This window comes from Gouania willdenowi, chromosome 21 (assembly GCF_900634775.1).
Source record: "Gouania willdenowi chromosome 21, fGouWil2.1, whole genome shotgun sequence".
In the NCBI taxonomy this organism is placed as follows: Eukaryota; Metazoa; Chordata; class Actinopteri; order Blenniiformes; family Gobiesocidae; genus Gouania; species Gouania willdenowi.
In genome coordinates, this window is record NC_041064.1 from 35,330,589 (window position 1) to 35,354,808 (window position 24,220).

At 36.5% G+C, this 24,220-nt stretch overlaps 1 protein-coding gene across 2 annotated transcripts; it reads left to right on the plus strand.

Annotated features, from left to right (window-relative positions):
• Nucleotides 1-23,319, plus strand: slc37a1 (solute carrier family 37 member 1). Of its 2 annotated transcripts, none has more exons than XM_028436687.1 (20): nt 1-115; nt 2,223-2,376; nt 6,239-6,320; nt 7,566-7,686; nt 8,905-8,983; nt 9,987-10,122; nt 10,212-10,288; nt 12,616-12,782; nt 12,907-12,962; nt 13,518-13,589; nt 13,995-14,117; nt 16,439-16,529; nt 16,741-16,803; nt 16,906-16,991; nt 18,533-18,581; nt 18,674-18,747; nt 18,827-18,905; nt 19,002-19,099; nt 20,569-20,633; nt 22,798-23,319. In XM_028436687.1, the coding sequence occupies exons 2-20, from the start codon at nt 2,321-2,323 to the stop codon at nt 22,829-22,831; spliced, it is 1,608 nt and encodes a 535-aa protein (XP_028292488.1). In that variant the 5' UTR covers nt 1-115; nt 2,223-2,320; the 3' UTR covers nt 22,832-23,319. The 2 variants fall into 2 exon arrangements, with proteins under 2 accessions (XP_028292488.1, XP_028292489.1); XM_028436688.1 differs by having other exon boundaries at nt 22,816-23,319.
• The last annotated feature ends 901 nt before the right edge of the window (nt 23,320-24,220 follow it).

The following is a 24,220-nucleotide window of genomic DNA, read 5'->3' on the forward strand; positions in this document are numbered from 1 at the left end:
CGCATTACGTCACGCTACGTCACATCGCTTGTAGAGCAGCCCCAGTACTGAAGGCCAATGTCCGTGTCTGAGGTTGGTTCGCGTCCCGGGTCGTGTTTAAACATGTGTTGACCAGGTTAGTAAAGATGCTTTTAGCCTTATTTTAATACTTTATGTCCATTAGAGTGAAAAACCAATTCATTACTCCGTGGCTTCCGGTACAATCCGGAAGCCACGTTCACCCTTTTTCTGACGCCAGCCTTGTTCTGTGTCAGATTTGATGTTTTGTGATGAGTAGCTTGAGATCATTTGTTGTAATTGACGGTTTAAATATAGTTTAATGGGATTTAATTGATCTGTGGCTAAGGTAGAATTAACATTAGCGTGTTTAGTGAAACATGTGAATGTTTTAGCCTGAAACACACAGAGAAAAGAGGAGAATGTAATGTACCTTTAATGACCATGAACTGGTGTTTGTTTTAGGGTTGGTCATGACATCTGTCAGGAAGTGTCTTTGTTTGCTGTTAATGTTTAAATCCCATGTGTTTAACCCTCTTATGACCGTCATTAAATTTATAATTTAGTTTCATTTTATGGCTGTAGAATTATTGTTTAAAAACGAGTGAGTGTTTCTGTCCCTTTTTTTCAAAATAACCTCAACTTTTAGTGTATCTGAAAGTTATTTAACATTATTGTGTGTCTATGATCTGTAATCTAATAAATAAATAATAATAATATTTCACATAGAGATGGGTAGGGCTGCACGATTATTTTGATCAATATTGTAATCACGATTGTAATCACAATTATTTATCATGTGAGGAGAGAAACTACTTTTAGATAAACAATTTGTGTACAGTTTACAGTGTAAAATGAAGCTTTAAATAAGAATTGTACTAAAAAAAATTAAGGCTAATGAAACAAATACATTATTACAGAGCCCATATTTTAAATATAAATATTGCAGATGATCAGATTAATTACTATTAATCGTTGCAACCAAAATTGTGATCAACATTAAAATTGTATTAATTGTGCAGCCCTAGCACTAGGTGATATATCGAGCTTCAAGACATATGGAGTTTTCTATTTTAGGAATATAAAAAATTGCATTATAACGATATATATGTATATATATATATAGCTTATTTTATATTAAAATACTCGTTTTCTGAATGCGTCCTAACCCAGACCTTCATCTACAGAACTCACTCACACGTGCTGTCCCTTAGAGGAGAAAAAGACTAAAGTGGCACATATTGTGCAGGTATTTGTTAATAAATGTACTTGTGTGGCTTTGAATTATCAAATTTAACCTAGAATTGTCTTTCTGGTCAGACTTTATTTGAATTAAAAATATCTTTATATCGTACATCGGTATTTTCAGAAAAAATATCAGCATATAAGTTTTAGTCCATATCACTTAGTCCTAATTTCATGTTTATTTTGATTTGTTTGTTTATTTATAATATCGTAGTCACCAACTAATCTTCCTTGGCTCCACAGGAACAGCAAAAACTATCATCATCATCATCATTATGTCATTTTAAAAATATGATTAATTATCTAATAATATACCCGAGGTAAAAAAAATACAAAAATAAGAACAAAATGTAATTATCCTCATGAATTTAAAAAATTATATTTTTTCTGAATACAAAACCCAACCATTCAATTCAATTCAACTTTATTTATATATGTAGCCAATTACAACAATAGTCATTACGTAGCACTACTTTAGTAGCTTTCGTGTGCATTATTACTCAGTACTCCTTGTTAAACCCCACTTAATGATTAGTTATGTTTTTCTGTACTTTTATCTTGATTTCATGTTGTTATTTTTTGTATTTTGTATATGTATTTATCCTTATTGCTTTGTCTTTGTGTCTCTGGCTGCTGTAACATGTGAGTTTCCCTCTGTGGGATAAAAGAAATAACAAAGTGTCTATCTATACGGAAACGTATGAATAGACCCCCAACTATTGATACGGAAACGTATGAATAGACAACTATTGATACGGAAACGTATGAATAGACCCCCAACTATCGATACGGAAACCTATGAATAGACCCCCAACTATTGATACGGAAACGTATGAATAGACCCCGGCTATTGATACGGAAACGTATGAATAGACCCCGACTATTGATACGGAAACGTATGAATAGACCCCGGCTATTGATACGGAAACGTATGAATAGACCCCGGAACGCTCATGGTTCTCCTGTTTCTCTGTCCACAGCTGCTCTGCATCACTTCACTGATGGCGTCGTCCATCTTCGTGTGAGAACACACTCCCATGTGGTTCTTCCATCAGCTCTGACTGACTGACATCACAACATGGCTCCTGTTCCTCCAGGGATTCGTCTGCTGGTGTCCTTCAACAGGTCCCAATGGTGAGCGGGGTTCTCTCCAGGAATCTCTCACAGGACATTATTTTAAAATGAATAACTCTCTGAGGACCAAATTTAGTGAAGTGAAGCTAAAGTTTGTTTTTTTGTCTTATCTTTGTTCCAGCCTTACTTAAAAGCTAAAAGTTATTTGTTGAATTGGTGATGATGAATGTAGATAATTACTAATCCTTGGTGTAGTTCTTCTACTAATAAATACACACGCACACAGTAGAGCTTTATTCGGACCAATAAAAGAAGACCCAGTCGAGAGAACAGAATGAAGCCCATGTCTCTTTAAGACCGTTCTCATTTCATCCAAACGATGTTCATCCGTGGGCGTGCATGTAGTCATTTTTTTTGTCTTTGTCTGTAGTTTAGTTGATGTGTCAGTATTCTAGTAATTTTGTGTGTTTTTTGAGTCATTATGTGTGTTTTTGTTGTAATTTTGTGTATTTTTCTGTCATTTTCTGCATTTTAGTTGTTGATTTGTGCGTTTTTAGGGTCAGTTTTTGTATTTTTGTTGTGTTTTTCTGTGTTTTTTTTTGTAATTTTGTTGACAGTTTGTCTGTCTTTGGAGTAGGGATACACAATTAATTGATTTTAATTGTGATCATGATTTTGGTTGAAGTGGTTGTTGTGTCTGTCATTTTTTGTTGTCGATTTGTGTTTTTTTGGGAGTTATTTTGTTTATTATGTTGGGCTTTATAGTTTATATTCCTTCCAACTTCTTGAAATACAATTTTTAGGGATTTGTTTGGGGGGTGCCACACAAAATTAGAGCGAGGGCCGCCAGTGGACAATGTGTGCTTTACACCTTTTTTTCTTGATATGATATTTCATGTCGACTTTTGCTTACTTTTCAATATCTCTCGTAAACTAAAGTCTCACTTCTGTTAAATTAGAGCCTCAGATTTTCTGTTTCCCAAATTTCGTCTCAGCGTTTACTAGGGCTGGGCAAAAAATCGATTTCGATTTATCAAATTTGTAGATAAAAAAAATTTTATTTGGCAAATTTGAGTAAAAAAATAAATAATAATAATAATCATTGAAATTATTATTATTGTAATGTGTTAGTGGGTGTTGGTGGTGGTGGGAGGGGCCGATGGCGCACTATGGCAGCACAGTCTTTTTACTTTGTTTACCTAAAGTGGTGTAGCATTAGCATTAGCAACACTTGCTACATAACAAGGCAGTATATCAGTCTAGTGATGCTATTTGTTATTGAGGTAACAAATATAATATTAATAAAATCCTACTTTAAGCAGTGCTTGAACGCCTCATTTCACACAGTTTAGACAATCATATCCTTTACAAGATACAACGTTACTGCTTTAGTTACATTAGCCCTGGGTGATATGGACCAATAGTCATATCTCTATATTTTTCCTCAAAACGGCAATAGGCGATATAAACCATTTATTTTTTTATCAATAGTTTTACAAGAAAAACAATAATGGGTCAAAGTCAGTGGAGAAAAATGCCAGATCTCTGCTACAGCGACAGAGTTAGTTAGAGAAGAGAAACACATGCAGTGTTTTCTCAAACATATTTCAGTGCTTCAACACTCAGAACTGATAGAGTTTAACAGACAGACAGACAGACATCTGCACTGAGCCTCTGACAGACAGTCACTAACACTGAGGAAGCAGCACAGCTAACTCTGTGTCCGTGCTCTGTGGGGGAGGGGGAGCGGAGCGTAATTCTGCCCTGTTTAAGCGCTTAATTAATCTTAATGTCTGTTATGCTGACTAGCAAATGGTGTGATTTGGCAGAGAAAAAACCATTGGATGTTCTGTGTATGGACCACAGACGTATGACAGACACGGCACCGCAAGGGTTAAGATGTGAACTACAGACGGTTCTACGATCGCCGTGATTTGGGAGATTGTCGTTTATGTTGTAGTCCTTAACGATCTAATATTGTCATATCGCACACCCTTACCGTAGCACGATGTGAGCGCGCTCAGTCTTTGTTTACATGTATTTACACCCTTTGAGTAGGCTATATGTGTGCGCCACAGGCATGTTTAATGTTTTATTCACACTATGCTGAGATGCTAACGGAAAAAACATAAAAAAGGACAAAAAAAAAAAAAAAAAATGTTAATGAAAAGATGAAATTATGAAGAAGATGAGAATGTTTGACTAGGGAAGAAATGAGGTTTGATGTAAAATTATCTGTGTTCAAATCAGGGGACGGATCTGGATAAGCATAATGCTTTTTTCCGTCGCCCTTTCCGGCATGCAAAAGGACAAAAAAAAAAAAACAATGATGTGATTTTGACCTGAATGTCAAAATGAATTTCTGTGATTGCAACCATGTCGGAAATGAACTGAATAAATAAATAAATAAAAGTTTATTATTATTATTTTAATTGTCACAGATTGGCTTACGACCATGACAAGAATAAAACAACAAGAGGTAGATAAATGTCTGCACTAGAGTTTATTCCCGAAGGCATGTGGGAAACAAACAACAATCCGGCCACAACCAGCCAGAGCCAGGCCAAGCAGGGAGCTAGAGGGAACTGGTGAGTAAGTCCTCAGGTGAACTTAATGGGTCGGCCACGCCTTCTAAGCAGCCACACACACCTGAGTCCAATACAGTTAGTTGTTAGCTCTGTGAAAACAAGAAGATAGATAACAGAGAGACAAACACACCTGCAACCCCTCCCACGTGCGGTTGTCACATAATGTAATATGTTATAAAATATGTAGTTATATGATTTCTTAATCAGAAAATTGAAGTTACAGTGAAGTTGCTGTTGCACTTTTACTTAAACCTGAGTTAAAGCTTGAAATAGTTGAATGACAGATCCTCATTTATTTTTTATTTTGGGATTGTTCTGTGCATTTTAACTCTTGAGGATAATCACAGCAATAAAGTTGCATTTCTAACAAATTGCCTGATGTTTGCAGTCATTTTTTTTTTTTTAGGCAAAACCGCCCAGCCGTAGCGTTTATCCATTTCTGTGTCATGTTGGTGTCACTTTACACTTTTCCGTTTTGTTGATTCTTTCCGTCCCGAGCGGAATGTAAAATGGTCCTGGGACCAGCTTTGAGCTAAAAATCATTGTTGTAGGTGCCAAATGCATCTTGGGAAACTTGGAAGTATACTTCAGTGGAAACCTAATCATACTAATAATATATAATAGACAGTATATACTCATTAAGTTTGTAGAGTTTGGTACGTTAGTGGGACATTTACAACACAGCCACTTTCTAACAGCTGGTAGTTTTTATAGAGGGGGCGGGGCCAGTAGTGGTGGTTTGTGACATAAGAAGCCACCTAAACGTCACTGGCCTCCATTTCGGCCATGAGCAATATTCAATTGTAATAGCCTGGTTTCAACCCATAGAGGGCAGTCACTCTGACATTTTCACAACAAAATACACCAAATTGAAATTCTTTCATTCTTGTCTGACACTTGACATTTCAGTCAATCAACAGCTCTTGTTCACACCACGTGAATTTTTCAGCAAGAAAAAACAGTTTTAGTTTCTTCTTGAGTGAGCTGATTTCATTTCAGAGTTCTTCTTTCCTTTTTAAACCCTTCATTTCTAAATCTGATCAGATTACCTTTGATCCACTTGCACAGTGTTCACCCCTGACAATGAGCTTGAATCTCACTCTCTGCCTTCCTAACATGTTCTTTTTTTTTTTACACACCCAAATACCAGTCATGCTCGAAGCTATCAGAACATTCTTCACTGCATCGCCACATCCTTACATCATGTGACGTGCTCTTTGTGCAGCTGCTCTGAGCGTTAAGAAAAGCCAGTTCTAAAGGCCACAGGGCAGAAGAATTCAGCCAATGCTTGGTACGCGTTTCATATTTTGTGCATGTGTTTGATTGATTTACAGGTACAAAGCTCTGACCTTCATCCTCACCTTCCTGCTCTACACCAGCTTCCATCTGTCCAGGAAGCCCATCAGCATCGTAAAGGTAATAGTTGTCAAAACATTTGAATTAGTTGATTTATCTAGTTTTGTTTTTTCAAGCGAGACCAATTTCTCAGCTTGTATTTGTCTTTTTCATTCATAGTTTTTTTTTTTTTTTTTTAACAGATGATTTAAAAACGGTTGAAAAGCATTTAATTGTTAGCTAAAATATGTAAGTGCCACACCCATTTTAATGACTACTGCAGAAAGGCATCGTCATGGGGCTAAAATGAACCGGTCTCACCAGTTCTAAACCCAGCTCGTCGAAGATGGTCCTGTACTACTGGATTTTCTTTTATCGCGCTAACTTCCGGGATTTAATCCGTGTGTTCTGTACTACGACGCTGGTTCACTTCTTACCGGGATAAATCACCATGGTAACTGAATGGCATGTTTGGTTAGGAGGAGGTTTAGTGCTGGATAATATTCAAGCATCGGTTAGGACCTCATTTGGGCTCGCGAGACACTGCGAGGGGGTCACCAGATGCCGTCAAGAAACTAAGAATTTTTTTCTGAACAATTTGAGCCCATTTTTGCTTATTTTTATCCTTTTTCTGGAACTACACCAAACTTTCTATATTTAAACCTATTTTAATCGTTTTTTTCTTGCCATATTTTTGCTCCTTTTAATGCATTTTTGCTACATTACTCCTATTTGTGACACTTCTACATCACATTTCAATGCCTTTTCTGCACATTTTTTCCACGTTTAAGACATTTTCAGCACTTATAAACCATTTCCACCTTTTTTTCACCTAATGTCACATATGTTGTCTCTTTTAATCTCTTTATACTATATTTAATGCATATTTTCGCCAATTTAACCACATTCATGATTTCTCATGCCCATTATTTCAAACTAACTGTTCCAATATTGACACTTCAAACCCTTTTTACCACTTTCTGTCCATTTTTGCCAACTTTAACCAATTTCTTTAGTTTTTAAAATCCAATTTCACCACCTTTTCGACCTTTTTTGGTCACATTTAACCCATTTTATTTCTGATTAAAACACTAATTTACATCTTTAAGATGATATAAACTTTGGCCCAAATAATAATAAACGTTCCTGGATAACAGTGGATATTATTCAGAATGTATTTATATCCTGCTTTGTAGTACAGCTACTCTGTGATGGAGAATGTAGGGTTGGGTGAAGCTAACAGAGATATCAGGATGTACTGATCCAGCTTCATAGCACAGGCCTTATGTGTCCCAGTAAACTGCTTGTTTGTTTTTGTCGTATCAGAGTGAGCTTCATAAAAACTGCACACGTGTGACTCAACCTGGGGATGTGGCCTCCAGCAGCAGCCAGCGATCTCCTCTCACTCCTCTTCACACAAGCATGGACTGCAGCTGGAAGCCATTTGGTTTGTAGCTTTTAAGCACTCAATACATGGAGAAACACAGAAAATTAGCATGACATTAAGGGGCGGAGCTACTAAAGGTCTGCACCTGTTCAAAATTTGTAGACGTTGGCTCGCAGACGCCAACTCCCTCGCAGTCAAGCACGCAACATTTGCTCTTATTCTCCCCTTGGTTGCACTTACGTTCAAGTAACAGCACTTTATTATTTATTTGTTGTATTTGGCAATTGAAAATATTTACTGTTCTCATAGAAGTTCTTATTATTTTTCTTCTGCAACTCCATTGTCGCGGAACTCCTCCTTAATGCAGCACTGATGACATGTATGTCATCTCATAGGGGCAATGTCAACGATGTACAGTCGACGTTTTCTGGAGCTAAAGTGTTAAGGTCAAGGTTGCGTCAAGTGTCAAAAACCATTTTCCATATATTTATGAATATTTATTGTAGAAGTTCAATGCTGACATTTATGAAAAGCTCATCTCAAGTGGAGTATTTTATTTAATTAGACCAAAGCTGTACGACCTACTAGTAAAAAGATCGGAAGGGGTCAAAGTTCATGACGTCACCAAAAAATATATATGTACAGTGCTCAGACTGGTACCATTCAAAGTCAGTCCTCTGTTTTTCCTGCATTATTACATTCAATTTAATTAGTAAAAACAACAAACTTGTCAACAAATCCAGATACAGGTTGTCATTTTTGCCAATTTTCAATTGCCAAATACGTATTCGCCTTGTGAATACAGATCTTGCGTAGTTCATTTATGTATTCTCTAGCCAACATAATTAAATCAAGTATTATCAGATAAAGACACAGTGTTGGCCTCATAGATTAATAAATCAAAGATAATAATTTGCTTGAAAAAAAAAAAGATGTAAAAGGTTGAAGGTGCCGCTTGAAACACTTGTATGCATCCGTCTACAGAACTCCAAATCCCACAATGCAATGCTCCAAGCTTTTCCAACAATCTCAATAAGAGTGTTTACAGTGGAGATTAAAACAAACTTTCAAGCTGCAACTTCATCCTTTTACATCGTTTTTCTTCCACCAAACGATCTATGCACACAAGATAAGTTGCTCCCTTTATTTGAGCCTTTAGTAAACCTGCCCCTAAGTGTTTCCTTTTAAACGATGCTGTAGTAGAAGTGATGCAGGCCATTCTGGCTTATGAGAAAATGTTGATCCACCGTTGAAAATAAAACGATGTCTTGTTCTCAGATAAAAAGAACTACAAACAGCTGTTGGGAGCCATGGACTACTCTTTCCTGTGTGCCTACGCAGTGGGAATGTACCTCAGGTGACTGTGCCCATAAGCAAGCGACCTGGAATATTTTAACAGCTCGCTGTTTGTCTGAAGATGTGACATTACAGTTACAATTTTCCATTATTTCCTGATGCATAACTGTCAGTTTTGGCACCATTTGGAGGCTTGATAACGTGTGTCGTCCACCCGGACATTAGATGGCAGTAGTTGGCATGATAAAGTAGGGCTGCATGATTATGGCCAAAATGATAATCACCATTATTTTGATCAATATTGAAGCTCCCAAATCTTGTTATACTTTGTATAATGACAATATAAAGACATTGAATTGTAATCACGATTATAATCACAATTATTTATCATGTTAGGAAAGAAATCTTTGTTTTTGTTACATCATTTTTAAACAAACATGTGTAGAGTTTACAGTGCAAAGTGAAGCTTTAAATGAGAATTATATTAAAAAAATATTTAAATAACTAACTCAATAATTTAAAATGTACCAAAGGCTAACTGAATTAATACAGTATTACAGAGTGCAGAGCCTACAATATTTTTAAATGTAAATATCGCCTCCAATCAGAGTAATTTAATTGTGCAGCCCTATGATAAAGCTGTTTCAGCTGTTTCTCAGAATAGTTTTGTATTTGATCATGTGTATGATGTCCCATATAAGGCTGGGAAATGCTCCTTTATCATATAAAGTGAAGCAATATTCAGTTATCATGTCATGGCATATTAATCCTGGACACTGAGGTTTTGGTAGTTGTACACGTCGATATCATCCCAAAATATTCAGATTTGGATTGATTGATTGTTCACTGATGTGGTCTTTGCTACGCTGCGTAGTTCCTGCATTAGCTGGGGCCACACCCTCTCAAAACGCAGAGTAAAAAATAAGGGTTTTCTTCTGAAGGGAAGGACGATGGTTCTATTCCAGCCTGTACCTAAGTGTTCTAGAGCCAGAGGGTCGGTGGTACCATTAGTGTTGGATTGTGCTAATGAAAGTAACGTGTGTGATCAATGTGGCCTTGTGCAGCGGCATCATCGGAGAGCGCCTTCCCATTCGCCTCTACCTTACCGTTGGCATGGTAACCAGCGGGCTGTTCACCTGCATGTTTGGACTGGGCTACATCTACAACATTCACAACCTGGGATTCTATATTTTTGTCCAGGTAAAACGCACAATCAATATTTGTGTCAGATTTGATAGAAATAACCAACAGTAGAAATCATCATTCATTTATTTATTTTTTTTCTTTAGGTGCTGAATGGATTGGTTCAAACCACTGGTTGGCCCAGTGTGGTGACCTGTATTGGCAACTGGTTTGGAAAAGGAAGGTGAGAGGTGAATGGTGGATTAAATGAAAATGAGCTTTTATCAGGAGGGAAAGGATGACGATTGATGACACAAACCAACTAAAAACAACCAGATTTATTTCCTGATTAAAAATAATAATAACAATGATAAGACATTGAAAACAATCTGCACCTTTTGGTCCCATTTGAACCCTCAGTGTTCATGCAAACAAAGCCACAAATACATTGAGGCAATGGGTTTTTTATACAGACAGTTCTGCCATGTGACATCATCAACTCATGATGCTTTGTGGGCCTTTCAAGATGGCGGCAATCTGGCTCTTTACTGTAAATAAGGCTCATCTTTACCTGTAAATTAGGCTCATCTTTAAAAGGAAATAGAAGATGTAGTTTGAAGAAGGAATCAGTGACTTGCCCTTTTAATGTGATTTAAAAAAATAAATAAAACAAATCAATACAAAGTAGCAGCTTGAGGTATGAAATCTTTTATTCATCACATGGATATCATGTCCATGAGTTTCAACTCAGCGGGTCTTCATCAGCACATGATCAAATGAGTAAAAACAGGTACTCATGTGCTGCGTGAGAGAGATCATGTGACAATCAAGTGACCAACCATTAAGTTGTTGTGTGACTGCTTAGAAAAAATAACTGAAAACTTCCTTCAACTAAACCATGACAAGATGGAGGTGATTGGAAAAGAGGACTGCTGTCAGTAAGAACATTGAGTCTCCATCTTTAAAAGCTAAAGACCAAATATGGTGTTGTGATGGACTCAGATCAGATCAAATCTATCACAAAAACATCTTCTACCACCTAAAGAACATCTCCAGAGTGAAAGGTTTAATGACTCAGAAAGATCAGGAGAAACTGGTCCATGCTTTTATCTCCAGCAGACTGGACTATTGTAATGGTCTTCATCAAACATCTACAGCTGGTTCAGAACCAGAACAAAGAGGTCAGAACACATTAGTCCAGTTTTAAAGTCTTTACACTGGCTCCCAGTCAGCCTCAGAGGAGACTGTAAAGTTCTGCTGCTGGTTATAAATGTGTGAATGGGTTTGGTCCAGAATACATCAGTGAGATGTTAGTCAGGTATGAACCCAGCAGGTCTCTCAGATCTATGGACACAGGTCAGATAGTGGAGCCCAGAGCTCACAGTAAACATGGTGATGCTGTGTTTAGTTGTTATGCTGCAAAGAAGTGGAACAAACTGTAGCAGAGCTGAAGTCAACGTCACATGTGAACATTTTTAAATCAAAGATTTTGGTCATGTTGTTGTTGATAAAATGTGTTTTTTGATCATTTTAAATGATTTTATCGATTTTAAGCTGTTGAATGTTTTCTGTTGCACTTCTTGATCATGTAAAGCACATTGAGTTGCCTTGTGTATGAAATGCGCTTTACAAATACATTTGCCTTGTCTTGTGTCACTCGTGCAAATCTACTTAAAGAGTAACTAAACCTCTGCTTTCTGCTGACCTGCCACTAGTAGGGAAATTAAAAAAATTCCTTAATTATGGGCGTTACTGCTGTAGCAATAAGACACGCCTACACCGCTGTGCTGAGAGACAGACGGTAATGCACACAATAATGTGTCTGTACACACACAGTGAGTTAATTAGCTGAGATGTGTCGCTACAACCACACACACACACACACACGACGTGAAGCTCACACAGCCTTACAGACACTACTCAGGGGCAAACAGCTCTGCTCTCCCACCACCTCGCACACACAGCGATAAGACGTACACACACAGAGACAGATGGGAATACACACATAGCATAGATGTGTGTGTAAATACACACATAGCATAGATGATCCCTCTGATTAGACCAGAATCAGATTTTTATAGAAGCGCAGAGTCAAAAACATCACTGCAGTTTCAGTGGACTTCCTCATTGGCTTTTAGTCAATGCTCACTGAGGGCTGTGATTGGAGGAAACCCTCCTTCCTCCTCTTAGCTTTTATAGGAGGGGCGGGGCCAACAGTGAAAGTTGATGACGCAGGGGAATCTAAAGAATCTGTTTTAGCTAATAGCAAAATTCACTTGTAATAGCAGCGTTCTGTATATCTGATATTTTACAACTAAATATGCAAAATTAAAATACTAAAATGTGAAAAGTGAGACTAGGATTAATAAAAAGCACTACTTAATATCTAAATACTTTAGTATTCAGCAGAAAAAAGTGGGTTTGGGGTTTAGTTACTCTATACGTTAATAGAGGAAGTAAATACAGTGACTTGTTTAAATAGTATAGTTGATGACACAAAGGGGTGTCAGCCATTAAAAGGTGTTTGTGTTTGTGTGTGTGCATGTGTGTGTGTGTGCGTGCGCGCGCCAGGCGTGGGCTCATCATGGGACTGTGGAACTCCCACACCTCAGTGGGAAACATCCTGGGTTCTCTGATCGCTGGGTACTGGGTTTCCTCCAACTGGGGTCTGTCCTTCATCGTACCCGGCATCATCATCGCAGCCATGGGCGTGGTCTGCTACCTCTTCCTCATTGAGCGTACGTACCAACTACTCTGAGATTCTACACAACATTAAACTAAAAACAATGAGATTTCTCAGGAAATATAGAAGTACAAAGTTATACTTTAACTGTTTTTTTTAATGTTGTTTATTTTTAATAGATCCCAATGATGTCAAATGCATCCAGGCTCAAAAGTCCTTCCTTACAGGCTCAGGTGTGAGTACAGCATCATATTTAATCAACTAATAACCATGAAGTAGGTTTTACTTTTATCAGGCATCACAGTCACCGAATATCTGTGAGTGATTGTAACTCTGACAAAACCAGTTTGTTTATCAGGGAATTGGTTTCAACATAAAATACAAGTTAAATAAATATAAAAGGTAGATAAACTCTACGTTGAAGACACAAATCCACAATAGACAACAATCAGTTCAATGGTAGGCCTACAAACAAACACCGCGTCAGGGAGATACGTGCCCCACACACACACACACACACACAAAAACACACACACACGCAGACAGAAGTTCCTTGCTTTTATAGAGAGATAGAACAATTTTATTGTAATGCTTTTGGGTTATGATTGCATAAAGACTGTCAGGAAAAACAGAATTATTAAAGGTTAAATTTGGAATAGAAGATGCTGATAGGATTCAGATTCATACAACATTATTTTTCTTTAAATGTTGCATTGTGCCGGCTCATTTTTTTGTTTTTATGAATGAAATGATTTGAAAGATGTTTTTGTAAATGTTTCCCATTCTTCAGGTTCCAGTACGGAGGCTGAATGGAGTCGATGGTCACAATGAGCTCTATCTGCAGTACAAAGATGACAAAAAGGTCTGTTTCAGTGTGTGTTGAGCCATTTTATTCATTTGTTGTGTTTTTTTGCACAAGTCAGAATGGTATCCGTCATTTGTTCATTGGATCCCCATTAGCTTCCATCGTGGTGGTTGCTAATCTTCCTAGTACATGTAAGAACAGAAACACTTAAAGACAGTTAAAAATATACACAAACATTATATAAAAAGGTACATCAAGACACATTTTCATTACACCAACAAATAAATAGAAAAATTACATGATAAATAAAGATGATTTTGATGCATTTTTTAATATTTTTAAAGTTGACATGTTTTTCATGTCCCTAAATTAATTTTAATTATTATTTTTTTAAATGTAACAATGCTCTCTGATCTGTACCTCTTAAATAAACTAAAAGTCTTTGATGTTTTTTCTCTTCAGTGTTACGACACAGAGCTGCTGATACCAAAGCTCAGCGTCAGAGTTCCTGTCCAACCCATCGTGATGGTGAAGAGCCAAGCTGAGCCGTCTGCGATCAGCTTTATGGGAGCCCTACGGATACCAGTCAGTTACACACACACACACACACACACACACATATTTTCCAGACATCGTTGTGTTCCTGCAGCACATCCGGTTTTATCCTGTTTAATCCCAGGGCCTGTACTTCCTCTTCATTGGAACAACTTTCCCCGTCATAAATGATATGATAAAAACTAATAAAAGAGATGTTTAGTGAGCTCAACGCTTTCATCCTGTGCCGCACACAGATCAACAACCTGTTGCTTTTAGCCTTTCAAAACAAAAGTCCTGAAATAGGCTGCATTTGTTCACCCATGACTCATCATCTCTATGATATTTATAAACAGCTTTCAAAGAGCACTACTGCTACTACTGAAAAAGACCAGTTTTAATGCTAAACCATACTTTTATTACACACTGTGTTGAGGTGAATATGTTGCGTGGTAGGGCTGGGACCAAATCTCACAATATTAAAATGTCACAAGACGTCAGCATCGTATTACAACACCGTTGTTTTTCTAGGTTCTGATATGCTGACTCCCTCTACCCTCCATTGTTGTTGTTTTTGTTCGTTTAGTACAGTGGTTCTCAAACTGAGGGGAGTGTGACATTATGAAGGGGGGGTGGGGGGGGAATCCTCGAGCATGAAAAATATATTTTTTTTTCTATGCGCTTTATTAATAGAGATTTGTTATTGTTCTAAAATTATTAGTTTTTTATTATTAGTAATTATTTTAATTCAATTATTTTAATTAATACAATTATTTTTGTTTTTTTTTAATTTGTCGCAGTAGGGCGGGGGTTGAGAGGCTTTTTTTCTTTGCACTTTTTTACTGTTATGAGATTATTAGTTATTAAGTGTTATTTTTATGAGACTTGTTACCCTTTTGTTATATAAAAAGGTCTTTTTAATTTTATTGCGATGGTGGTGGCCTTCAAGTTTTTTTTTTCTTTGCACTTTTTTCATAAACAGCTTTTTTGATACTATTCCTAAATTATTAGTTGTTAAGTTATTTTTATGAGATTTGAAGAAGAATATTTCAAATTTGTGTTTTTAAAAAAAAGGTAACTTTTTTTTTTTTGCCACGATTGGGGGGCCTTGAGAGTTTTTCATTCTTCAAATGGGGGGGGGGGGGGGACAGCTGAAACCACAGGTCAGCAAAGGAGGAGTGTGTGAACCATAAACTGTCTGTAGACTGTCAACTTTTATCACAGCGTTACCAAAAAACTAATTAATGCAAAGGTCACATGATCAACAGTCACGAAAGATCTGCTCAGGTTTTTTGTTTGTTATATTTATGTATATTTTTGTATCAATTTTGTGTATTTTTGTTCTCGTTTTGTATATCCTTCTTTAGTTTTGTGTATTTTTGTTGTTATTTTTATTGTCACTGTGTGTGATGACGATGATGAGCAGTGTATATACGTTTTTCCACTTTAAGTCCTTTTTATTTTATTCAGAAAATATTGGTTTTAGACCAAAAAAAACACACAGAATGGCTACAAAAACACATTAAAAAACAACAAAATCCCTAAATTGTTGAAAATTGTCCAAAAAAGACTCCAAAAACCGACAAAATGACAACAAAAATGCACAGACTGTGAAAAACACACACATGAACAAAAAATACACCAAAGTAGAGAAAAAATACACAAAATGACTCCAAAAACACACAAATTGAATCCAAAAATGCACAATTATTTCCCCCAAAAAACCAAATGACTCCAAAAACACAGAAAACAACAACAGAAACACACAAAATGACTCCAAATATACACATAAGAGACTCCAAAATCACAGAAAATAACAACAAAAATGCACAAAAAGAGTAAAAAAAAAACCACACACATTAACAAACAATACACCAAAGTAGAGAAAAATACACAAAATGTTTCTTAAAAAAACCACAAAATTAAAGAAAAATTTACAAACCGACAACACAAACCCTGCAATAATGCAAACACAACCTTTTAAAACAGGTGTGAGAACTGTTAGAAGATAACAACATAAATACACAAAATGACTCTAAAAACACATGTACAAAAATGCTGAATGTGAGAAAATTGTACAAAAACAGACTTCTTTTTAATGTTTCTCTTTCATTTTGTTGTTAATTTTTCTATTTTTGTTGTTTTTCTATTATTATTTTTTGTCACCGTACATGATTATGAGCAGCGTATATTAGCCGTTAGCTTCTCTTTTCAGACTGGAATGAGTTATCAGTGTGTCAGGGACACTTTTTATTTGAATCTTTAAAAAAAATGGTTGGAAAATAAATATGTTATGTTGATCATTAAAACATATTTTTATAATAACGTATGGTATGGTGAAGTCTAATGGTGTTTGGTGCTTTTCTCTACAGGGAGTCATTGAGTTCTCTCTGTGTCTGCTCTTTGCTAAACTGGTCAGCTACACGTTCCTCTTCTGGCTTCCACTCTATATCACCAAAGCAGGTGAGGACTGACCCCAGGGGTTCATTATGTGCTATTATTACTGTTTTATTTACGTTTTATTCTGGCTCTGATGATCCTTCAATAATATTTTGTGTGCGTGCATTGTTTTTGCTCCCAGAGACGTGGAGAACTGTTTAATCTCTTGTGTTTTTGTATTTATTGATTATATGTTGCACTAATGTATCATTATGTGTGTGTATTTATATGCTAGCTCATCTGAATGCTAAGAAGGCTGGAGATATTTCTACACTGTTTGATGTTGGAGGAATTGCAGGTACGTGCTTTTTGGAACAATATTCTGTTACTATCAAAGAATTGTTTCTGTTAGTTATGTTTGTGTACGTGTGTGTGTGTGTGTGTGTTTTTGTGCTCACAGGTGGAATTTTGGCAGGAGTGATTTCAGATAAATCTGGGAAGAGCGCCACCACCTGTGCCTTCATGTTACTGTTGGCTGCTCCGACCGTAAGGCTTCACTGCACCACTGATTGAAAACCAAAGTTATTAATACAGTAATTCCTGACCTGATAGGGTTGATTTAGCTGTGAGCATCATGCTTTGTTTCTGGCTCTTTATTTCATAGATTTATGTTCATGTTTTTGGAGTCTCTCATCAGGCCATTACGTGCCTACATTGCATTTTTTTTACCTACAATATGCAAAAAAAATAAATGAAAAAGATACAAAATGACAACAAAAGACATATAACTAACTGCATAAACACAAAATGACAACAAAAACACACAAATCTAAGACAAAAACACATAAAATTTGAGGAAAAATATACAAAGTAACAACAATGGTACACGGAATGACTCCAAGAGCACAAAATGACAACATTAACACAAAAATAGAGGGAAAATATACAAAATGACACAAAAGAATACACATAAATGATGCGAAAAATGCAAAATAACAACAAAACTACTCAATAACAATAAAAACACACAAAATGCATCCAAATATACAAATAAATGACTCAAAAAACTAAAAGTGACAAAAAGAATACACAGAATGACTCAACAAAAAAAAATACAAATTGACTGCAGAAACACAAATTAAAAACAAAAATGCACAATAACTCCCAAAAAAACCTAATAAGACTCAAAGATGACCACAGTAACAAAAAAATTACAACACATTTGACACTGACAACTAAAAAATATACAAAATGACGTCAAAAATGCACATAATGACTCAAAATTACAAAATAACAACAAAAATTCACAGAATGACTCCAAGAACACAAAATGACAACAAAAACATACAATTCAAAGACAAAAACGCACAAAAATAGAGGAGAAATATACAAAATGACACCATAAATGCACATACTGTAAATAATGCAAAAAATGCAAAATAATAACAAAAATACTCAGAATAACTCTAAAAACACACAAAATGAATCCAGATATACAAATGAATGACTCCAAACACTCAGTGACAAAAAGAATACACAGGATGATTCCAAAAACACACATTTGAGGAAAAATTTACAAAATAACTGCAGGAACATACAAATTAAAAACAAAAATGCACAATTATTCCCAGAAAAACCCAAAATGACTCCAAAACGACCACAGTAACACAAAAAATACAACAAAATTGACACTGACAACTGAAAAATATACAAAATAACAACAAAAACACACAGAATAACTTTACGAACACACAAAATGAATCAAAATATTAAAAAAAAGATAAACGCTTTAGTGTGTATAATGTACCTCTGCTAGACTTAGTTACACTTAGTCATTTGCTCTGTGTTTTAAATCAAATCATATATATATATATACATACATATTGCACCTTTCATACAAACAATTGCATCACAAATTGCTTTTATATTAAGACACTGAACACATGAATAAAACCCTTTTTTTAAACTAATCATTTTCTTTTTAACAGTATTTTACACAGAAAAGTGAAAAGCTGAATGTGTGGAGCTTTGTGATGTTTGGAGTGAAATGATGGCGTTATGTGTGTGTGTTTTCTTTTTTTTTGAAGCTGTACGGCTTCTCCATGATCAGTGAACTGGGTATGGGACCAACCATTGGTAAGATCCCAGTCCCACACCACTGCTCCCAGTACATCACAGTACTGGGCCCATCCATACTGGTGCTAAAAGACATTCATGTTGTGTTCCAGGGATGCTGCTGCTATGTGGGGGTCTGGTTAATGGTCCATACGCACTCATCACCACTGCAGTCTCTGCTGATTTAGTGAGAATTTACACGTTTACCTTCGTCCCAGTGGCTCACATAATTCCTCTGTAACGTGGTTTTTATTCTTGACCCAAAGGGAACTCACAAGAGTCTGAAAGGCAACGCTAGAGCTTTATCTACTGTCACAGCAATCATTGATGGAACAGGTTCAGTGGGTCAGTATCACTTTTCCTTTTCATCATGTGTTTTAGCACTGATTGGTGCATACTGTATATCATAATAACAAAGTGAATTCTTTATTGTCCCACCAGGAGCAGCACTGGGCCCCCTGCTGGCTGGACTGTTGTCTGCAGACGGTTGGGATCAGGTCTTCTACATGCTGATGACGGCTGACTTTTTGGCTTTATTGGTGAGTTTTACCATCCACAAACACCTTTAAAAGATCCACAAGAGACTTCCTTAGAAACTCCTTTGGTTTACAATTTCCCCTTAACTTTTTTCTTATTTTTCTAGAACTAGTGCAGTGAGCGTACTCAGCATGTCCTGCTATAGAAAAGTGGGAGGTTAAGTAGCTTTTTAATGGATAGGAGATTTAAATCCTCTTTAATTCAGAATGAAAGTTAAATCCACTTTAAACTGGCCTTGTACACACTCAATTCCTAATGCAAATTTAATTCTGAATTACACACAAACACATACACATGATTTATTTGTATTATTATTATTTCTCATTTTAGTTACAAACGTTGCTCAATGAGGACACCTGTTGGTCAATATTTACGGGTGTTTTTTTTAGGATATTAGACCCACTTTTGTCGTTTTTAAAAGACCTATGTGCAGTCACTCCTGTAGATTCTACGCAGCTTTCACTTATCCCGAGTTACCATGACTACCTGAGATATTTGAGAGACACACACACACACACACACAGAGGTTCCTTGCTTTATAGATAGATTTAGCATTATTTTTGTTGAGTATTTTGTGTATTTTTGTTGTTGTTACTTTTTGGAGTTTCCTTTTTTGGAATGATTGTGCATTTTTGTTTTCAATTTGTAAGTTTTGCATTCATTTTGCAAGATCTTTGTGTATTTTCTCTCATTTCATGTGCTTTTATTTTTGTTTTGTGCATTTTTGGATTCCTTTACAGTGTGTTTACAATCATGTGTAATTTTGTTGTCATTTTGTGTATTTTTCTGTTTTTATTTTTTGTGCATATTTGAGTCATTTTGTGCTTTTACCTTGGCTGCTAGTTGCCCATGTCTGTTCTGAATGTAAATGTTTCATTGATTTTCATCTATTTGTTGTCATCTTGCATGTGTTTGGAGACATTTTGTGTATTTTTCTGTCATTTTATGTGTTTTTATTGTTGTTTTGTGCATTTTTGGATTCCTTTAGAGTATTTTTTTTATTTTGGTTTTGCATGTGTTTACAATTGTGTAATTTTGTTGTCGCTTTATATATTTGTATATTTTTTTATTTTACGTATTTGGCTCATTTTGTGCGTTTACTTTAGGTCTGCCTGTTCCCCAAGTCTGTTTTGAACATAAATTTTGAATTTACCTTTATTTATCTACAGTCTTTTTTTTTCATTTTGCATGTTTTGAGACATTTTGTGCATTTTTCTCTCATTTTGCATGTTTTTCTCTCATTTTGCATCATGGATTCTTTTACAGTATTTTTTATTGTTGTTTGGTGTGTGTTTACAGTCATATTGTGTATTGTTCTGTAATGTTTTTGTATGTTTATGGTAATTTCATGTATTTGAAATCTACCGCCTGGAAGTGTTTACTTTTGGTGTTGAATGCAGATTCTGAATTATTCTGTTAATATTTCTGTGTGTGTGTGTGTGTGTGTGCGTGTGTGCGTGTGTGTGTGTAGCTTTTGTTGCGGCTGATGTCAAAAGAACTGGCTTCGTCTCCATCCCGACCCATCCCCACTACAGAGTGAGTCAGACTTCTTTTTTTTAGATCTTTAGTGATGTGATTTTTTCTGATTGAAGTTGGCAGGTGTTTCATTTTTTTTTTTTTTACAGATAACAAAAATAATGAAAAGTTAGAAAATGTTTTTTTAATTATTATTGTTTTGGTGCAGCTGACTAAGGGTGGGGCACACCCAGCTCTCGCGGGCCGGATTGGGGCCACGGGCCTTTAGTTTGACACCCCTGGTTTAGAAAGTGTTTAGTGTCACTGCCTCACACAATGGCCCTCATTTATTGACCAGAATCAGAAAGGATTTTATTCGCCAAGTACAGTTTAAAAACAGCACAAAGATTTTAGCTTGGTAGTTGGAGCAAAGAACACATCGAGGCAGCCATCTGCGGCGCTGTCATATTTAGATGAAAAGTGGGAAAACAAGAGGAGAGGGGAGGGGAAAAGGCAAGCCTTAAACTGAGTTCCCTATTGTGGGGATTGGGGTGGAGGGGTGCACGCGTGCAGCCTTTTGTGTGCACCACACTCGCCAACGAAGGCAAGCTTCAGTAATTATCAATGTTGTAATGTAGCGTACGCTACATTCAGATCTCACGTCTGCTCTGAGCTCGTGTACAATAATCTGAGTGGATTAGTGGAGCAGCAGCAAAATGTGACTAATAATAATAGTAATTATTAAACAAACCTCAGCTGTCATTGGAGCATAAACAGACACACATTCAGAACAGATCAAAACAGAATATTAAAACAAATTAAAGGGGACATTATATGAAAAATCCACTTTTGCAGTGTTTTTGAACACATACTGTATGAGGTAACTTGAGGGTCCACCGGCACACAAAATATGAAATAAAACCATCCAGTCCTTTGTTTGTGGTCTGTGTAAGTCTTGTAACTCACAGAAAAGTGCTCTGTTTCATATTTTTTGAGTTTGTGACGTCACAATCTAAACTCCACTGGTGACAGGGGAGAGAGAGGGCTGATCACTTCTTCTCCGGCCGTACGTCTACATTACTTATCATAGACAGCGACGCTTTTACAGTTTAAATGATCAACTTACAGAGTTACTAAAGGATGAGTTCACCCAGAATGTAGGATTATTCAAGAAGTTAACTGCTTTAGAAGTGTACTCCAGGGACACACCCCCAAAACGAAGCGCTCTCAAACATAACATTCATGTTATGTTTTGACCAAACCTCATCACAGATATGTCATTAGACCACAAGGGACTGTTTTAAAAGGTGATAATTGGTATAATGTGACACCTTTAAACGAAATAAAATGTATTTTAGAAAAGCCCACTTGCCCACGATTGATAACACTTTTTTAGTTTTCCTTTCACGCATTACTGTATATCCCCACTAATAAACTCTGCTAAAAGAAGCGCTTCGTTCATGCTTTTAAAATGTAAAGTATTCTTTAAACTTTTACAAATGTGCTGCAGTATTTAATCAGTAATGTGACGAATTAAAGGTGAAATTGGTCGAAGGCATAATAAACAGACAAAGGACAACAATCAGTCCTTTTTTTTTTTTTAAGGGTTTTGATCGTGATTTTCTTTAAATGTGATATTTATTGCCTAAAATGTACAGATAACTGAGGCCGATATCAACGTCATATTTCCGTGTGTCTTCAGGATCTCTTTGTTCTCAGTGCACACGGGGGCAGACGTCACCTGCTCAGTAGCTGATCCTCTTCCACAGAGCTTTTAAACAAGCTCTTTAAAGTACAGTTTTCACACGTTCAAAAAGCACGTCTTGGTCTTGCTCCATCTCAGATGTGAGGATGCCGATCTTCTTCTAGGAAACGTTTATTTTCTTGTTTGACCTCAGTGGGCAGGGTCTCCGAAACAGGAGGGTGTAACATTATTATATATAATTATGATAGAATTCAGCCTACGCATTTATGAACACCCGATCATTCGTACGTTGGGATCGGTCAGATACCGATGTTTTGTGAAGCACACGTTGGTCCTGTCGTACGACACAATGTAAACTCAAAATGTGTTTTTTACACAACGTTCATACAATAAGTGTGGGCTAATGTGAGTGTGTTCATCTGTTCAGGTTCTTCCACAGTCTGAACTGTGTTTGGTTAGTTGACAGTTTAAGGAGATGTTTCCTCTGAGGAAGATGCACCTGTAGAAGATAAACATTAGCTTGATTAACCCTTTGTAAAGTTTGTCTCTGTTGTCCAGGCTGAAGGAGCACTGAGGACACTTCCTAGCATGGACTGATGGACTCACTGTGTCCCGTCTAACCATGAGACAGACGGAGACACTGTGACGGGACATTTAAACTGTAAATCTCTATCTGCACACACACACAAGGCCAGCTTTAATCAGCACACATCAATGCATAAAAACCCAGGTTTGTATCTCGTCCCCATGTGTTTGTGTTTGTGTTTGTGTGTGTATGTGTATGTATCATCTGCCTCTCATCACAGCTTCCTCAGGGTAGACCACAGACCTCAGTAGCTCAGCTCACCATGTGTAAACAAAGGATACGATTAGAATACTATCAACAGCAGCTTTTTGCTAAAGCTAATCAGGTATTCTTCCATTGCATAGTGGGTAATGTGTTTACATGGAGAACAGAGCAGACATCCCAGCGGCATTATCACTGTTAGTTGATGTAAAACAACAAATCTGCTGCCGTTTTATGACAGTTACTGTTTCTTTACTTTGTGATTAAAAAAAAAAGGCACTAAAGTTCAACTAAAATGTACTTTTTGAAGTTTTTTGTGGTTCCGTGTATGACTAAGATGGTGGCCTGACAAATGAATGTAAAATAAAATGTACATTGTTCTTTGGACACAACATTGCTGATAATCAGGGCCAATGAGGTCGTTGTTAGTGGTTTAAATTGACGTTGAATGTGGTTATTGTAGTAATGATAATATGAACTATGTGTAATCATTCAGACTCAAGGAAAAAAAACAAGTGCCAATAATTTATTTTCAGATTTATTTACTATTTATTCAAAGGTGGCCTGTTATCATATCTACAAAATGTTTTATTGTAAATCGATGTCTATTTTTGTACTGTTCCATTCTTCCACGCATTCTCCTAATGTGTGCCTCTTGTCATTTTCTTAAAATAATAAGCACAATGTAATGAGGGGAGGGATGATTTCCATGTGAGGTAAAATAAAACTTGCCTTTGTTTCCAACAGTTTTTTGTCTGATGCACTGATTGGTTGTTGTTGTTATTGTCAGGGTTATGAAGGGGCGGGACGTTTGGAGGCGGCAGGTTGTAATGCCAACAGATTCATAAAAATTGAAAGTCTAAACAAAATTCAAGAGAGTTTAATTAATTGAAAATCAGGAGTCAATCAAATCAAGCTACTCACAACAAAATTAGCAAAACAAACACGTCAGATCCTCCCATAAAAGCGATACAAGGTGGTATTACGGCTACTAAACGTGAAACTGAGAAGTAAACTCTAAACTGTCAGCTGTTTCAAACACTCACATGAACTACTACGTCGCTTTGTTGTCCGCCTCTCTTCTTCTGACCACAGGAATAGTCTATTTAAGATGATAGTCCCTTTTTTCTTCCTGTGGAGCCAAAGGGTTGAAACTGTGTTCAGCACATCACTGGT

What these genes read in the sequence shown, in the direction of transcription:
- slc37a1 (XM_028436687.1), top strand. Translation starts at nt 2,321, where the DNA reads ATGGCTCCTGTTCCTCCAGGGATTCGTCTGCTGGTGTCCTTCAACAGG. An exon ending in TGGGAGCCCTACGGATACCA is followed by an intron (nt 14,118 to 16,438) that starts GTCAGTTACACA and finishes TTTTCTCTACAG; the next exon opens with GGAGTCATTGAGTTCTCTCT. An exon ending in TGATGGAACAGGTTCAGTGG is followed by an intron (nt 18,906 to 19,001) that starts GTCAGTATCACT and finishes TTGTCCCACCAG; the next exon opens with GAGCAGCACTGGGCCCCCTG.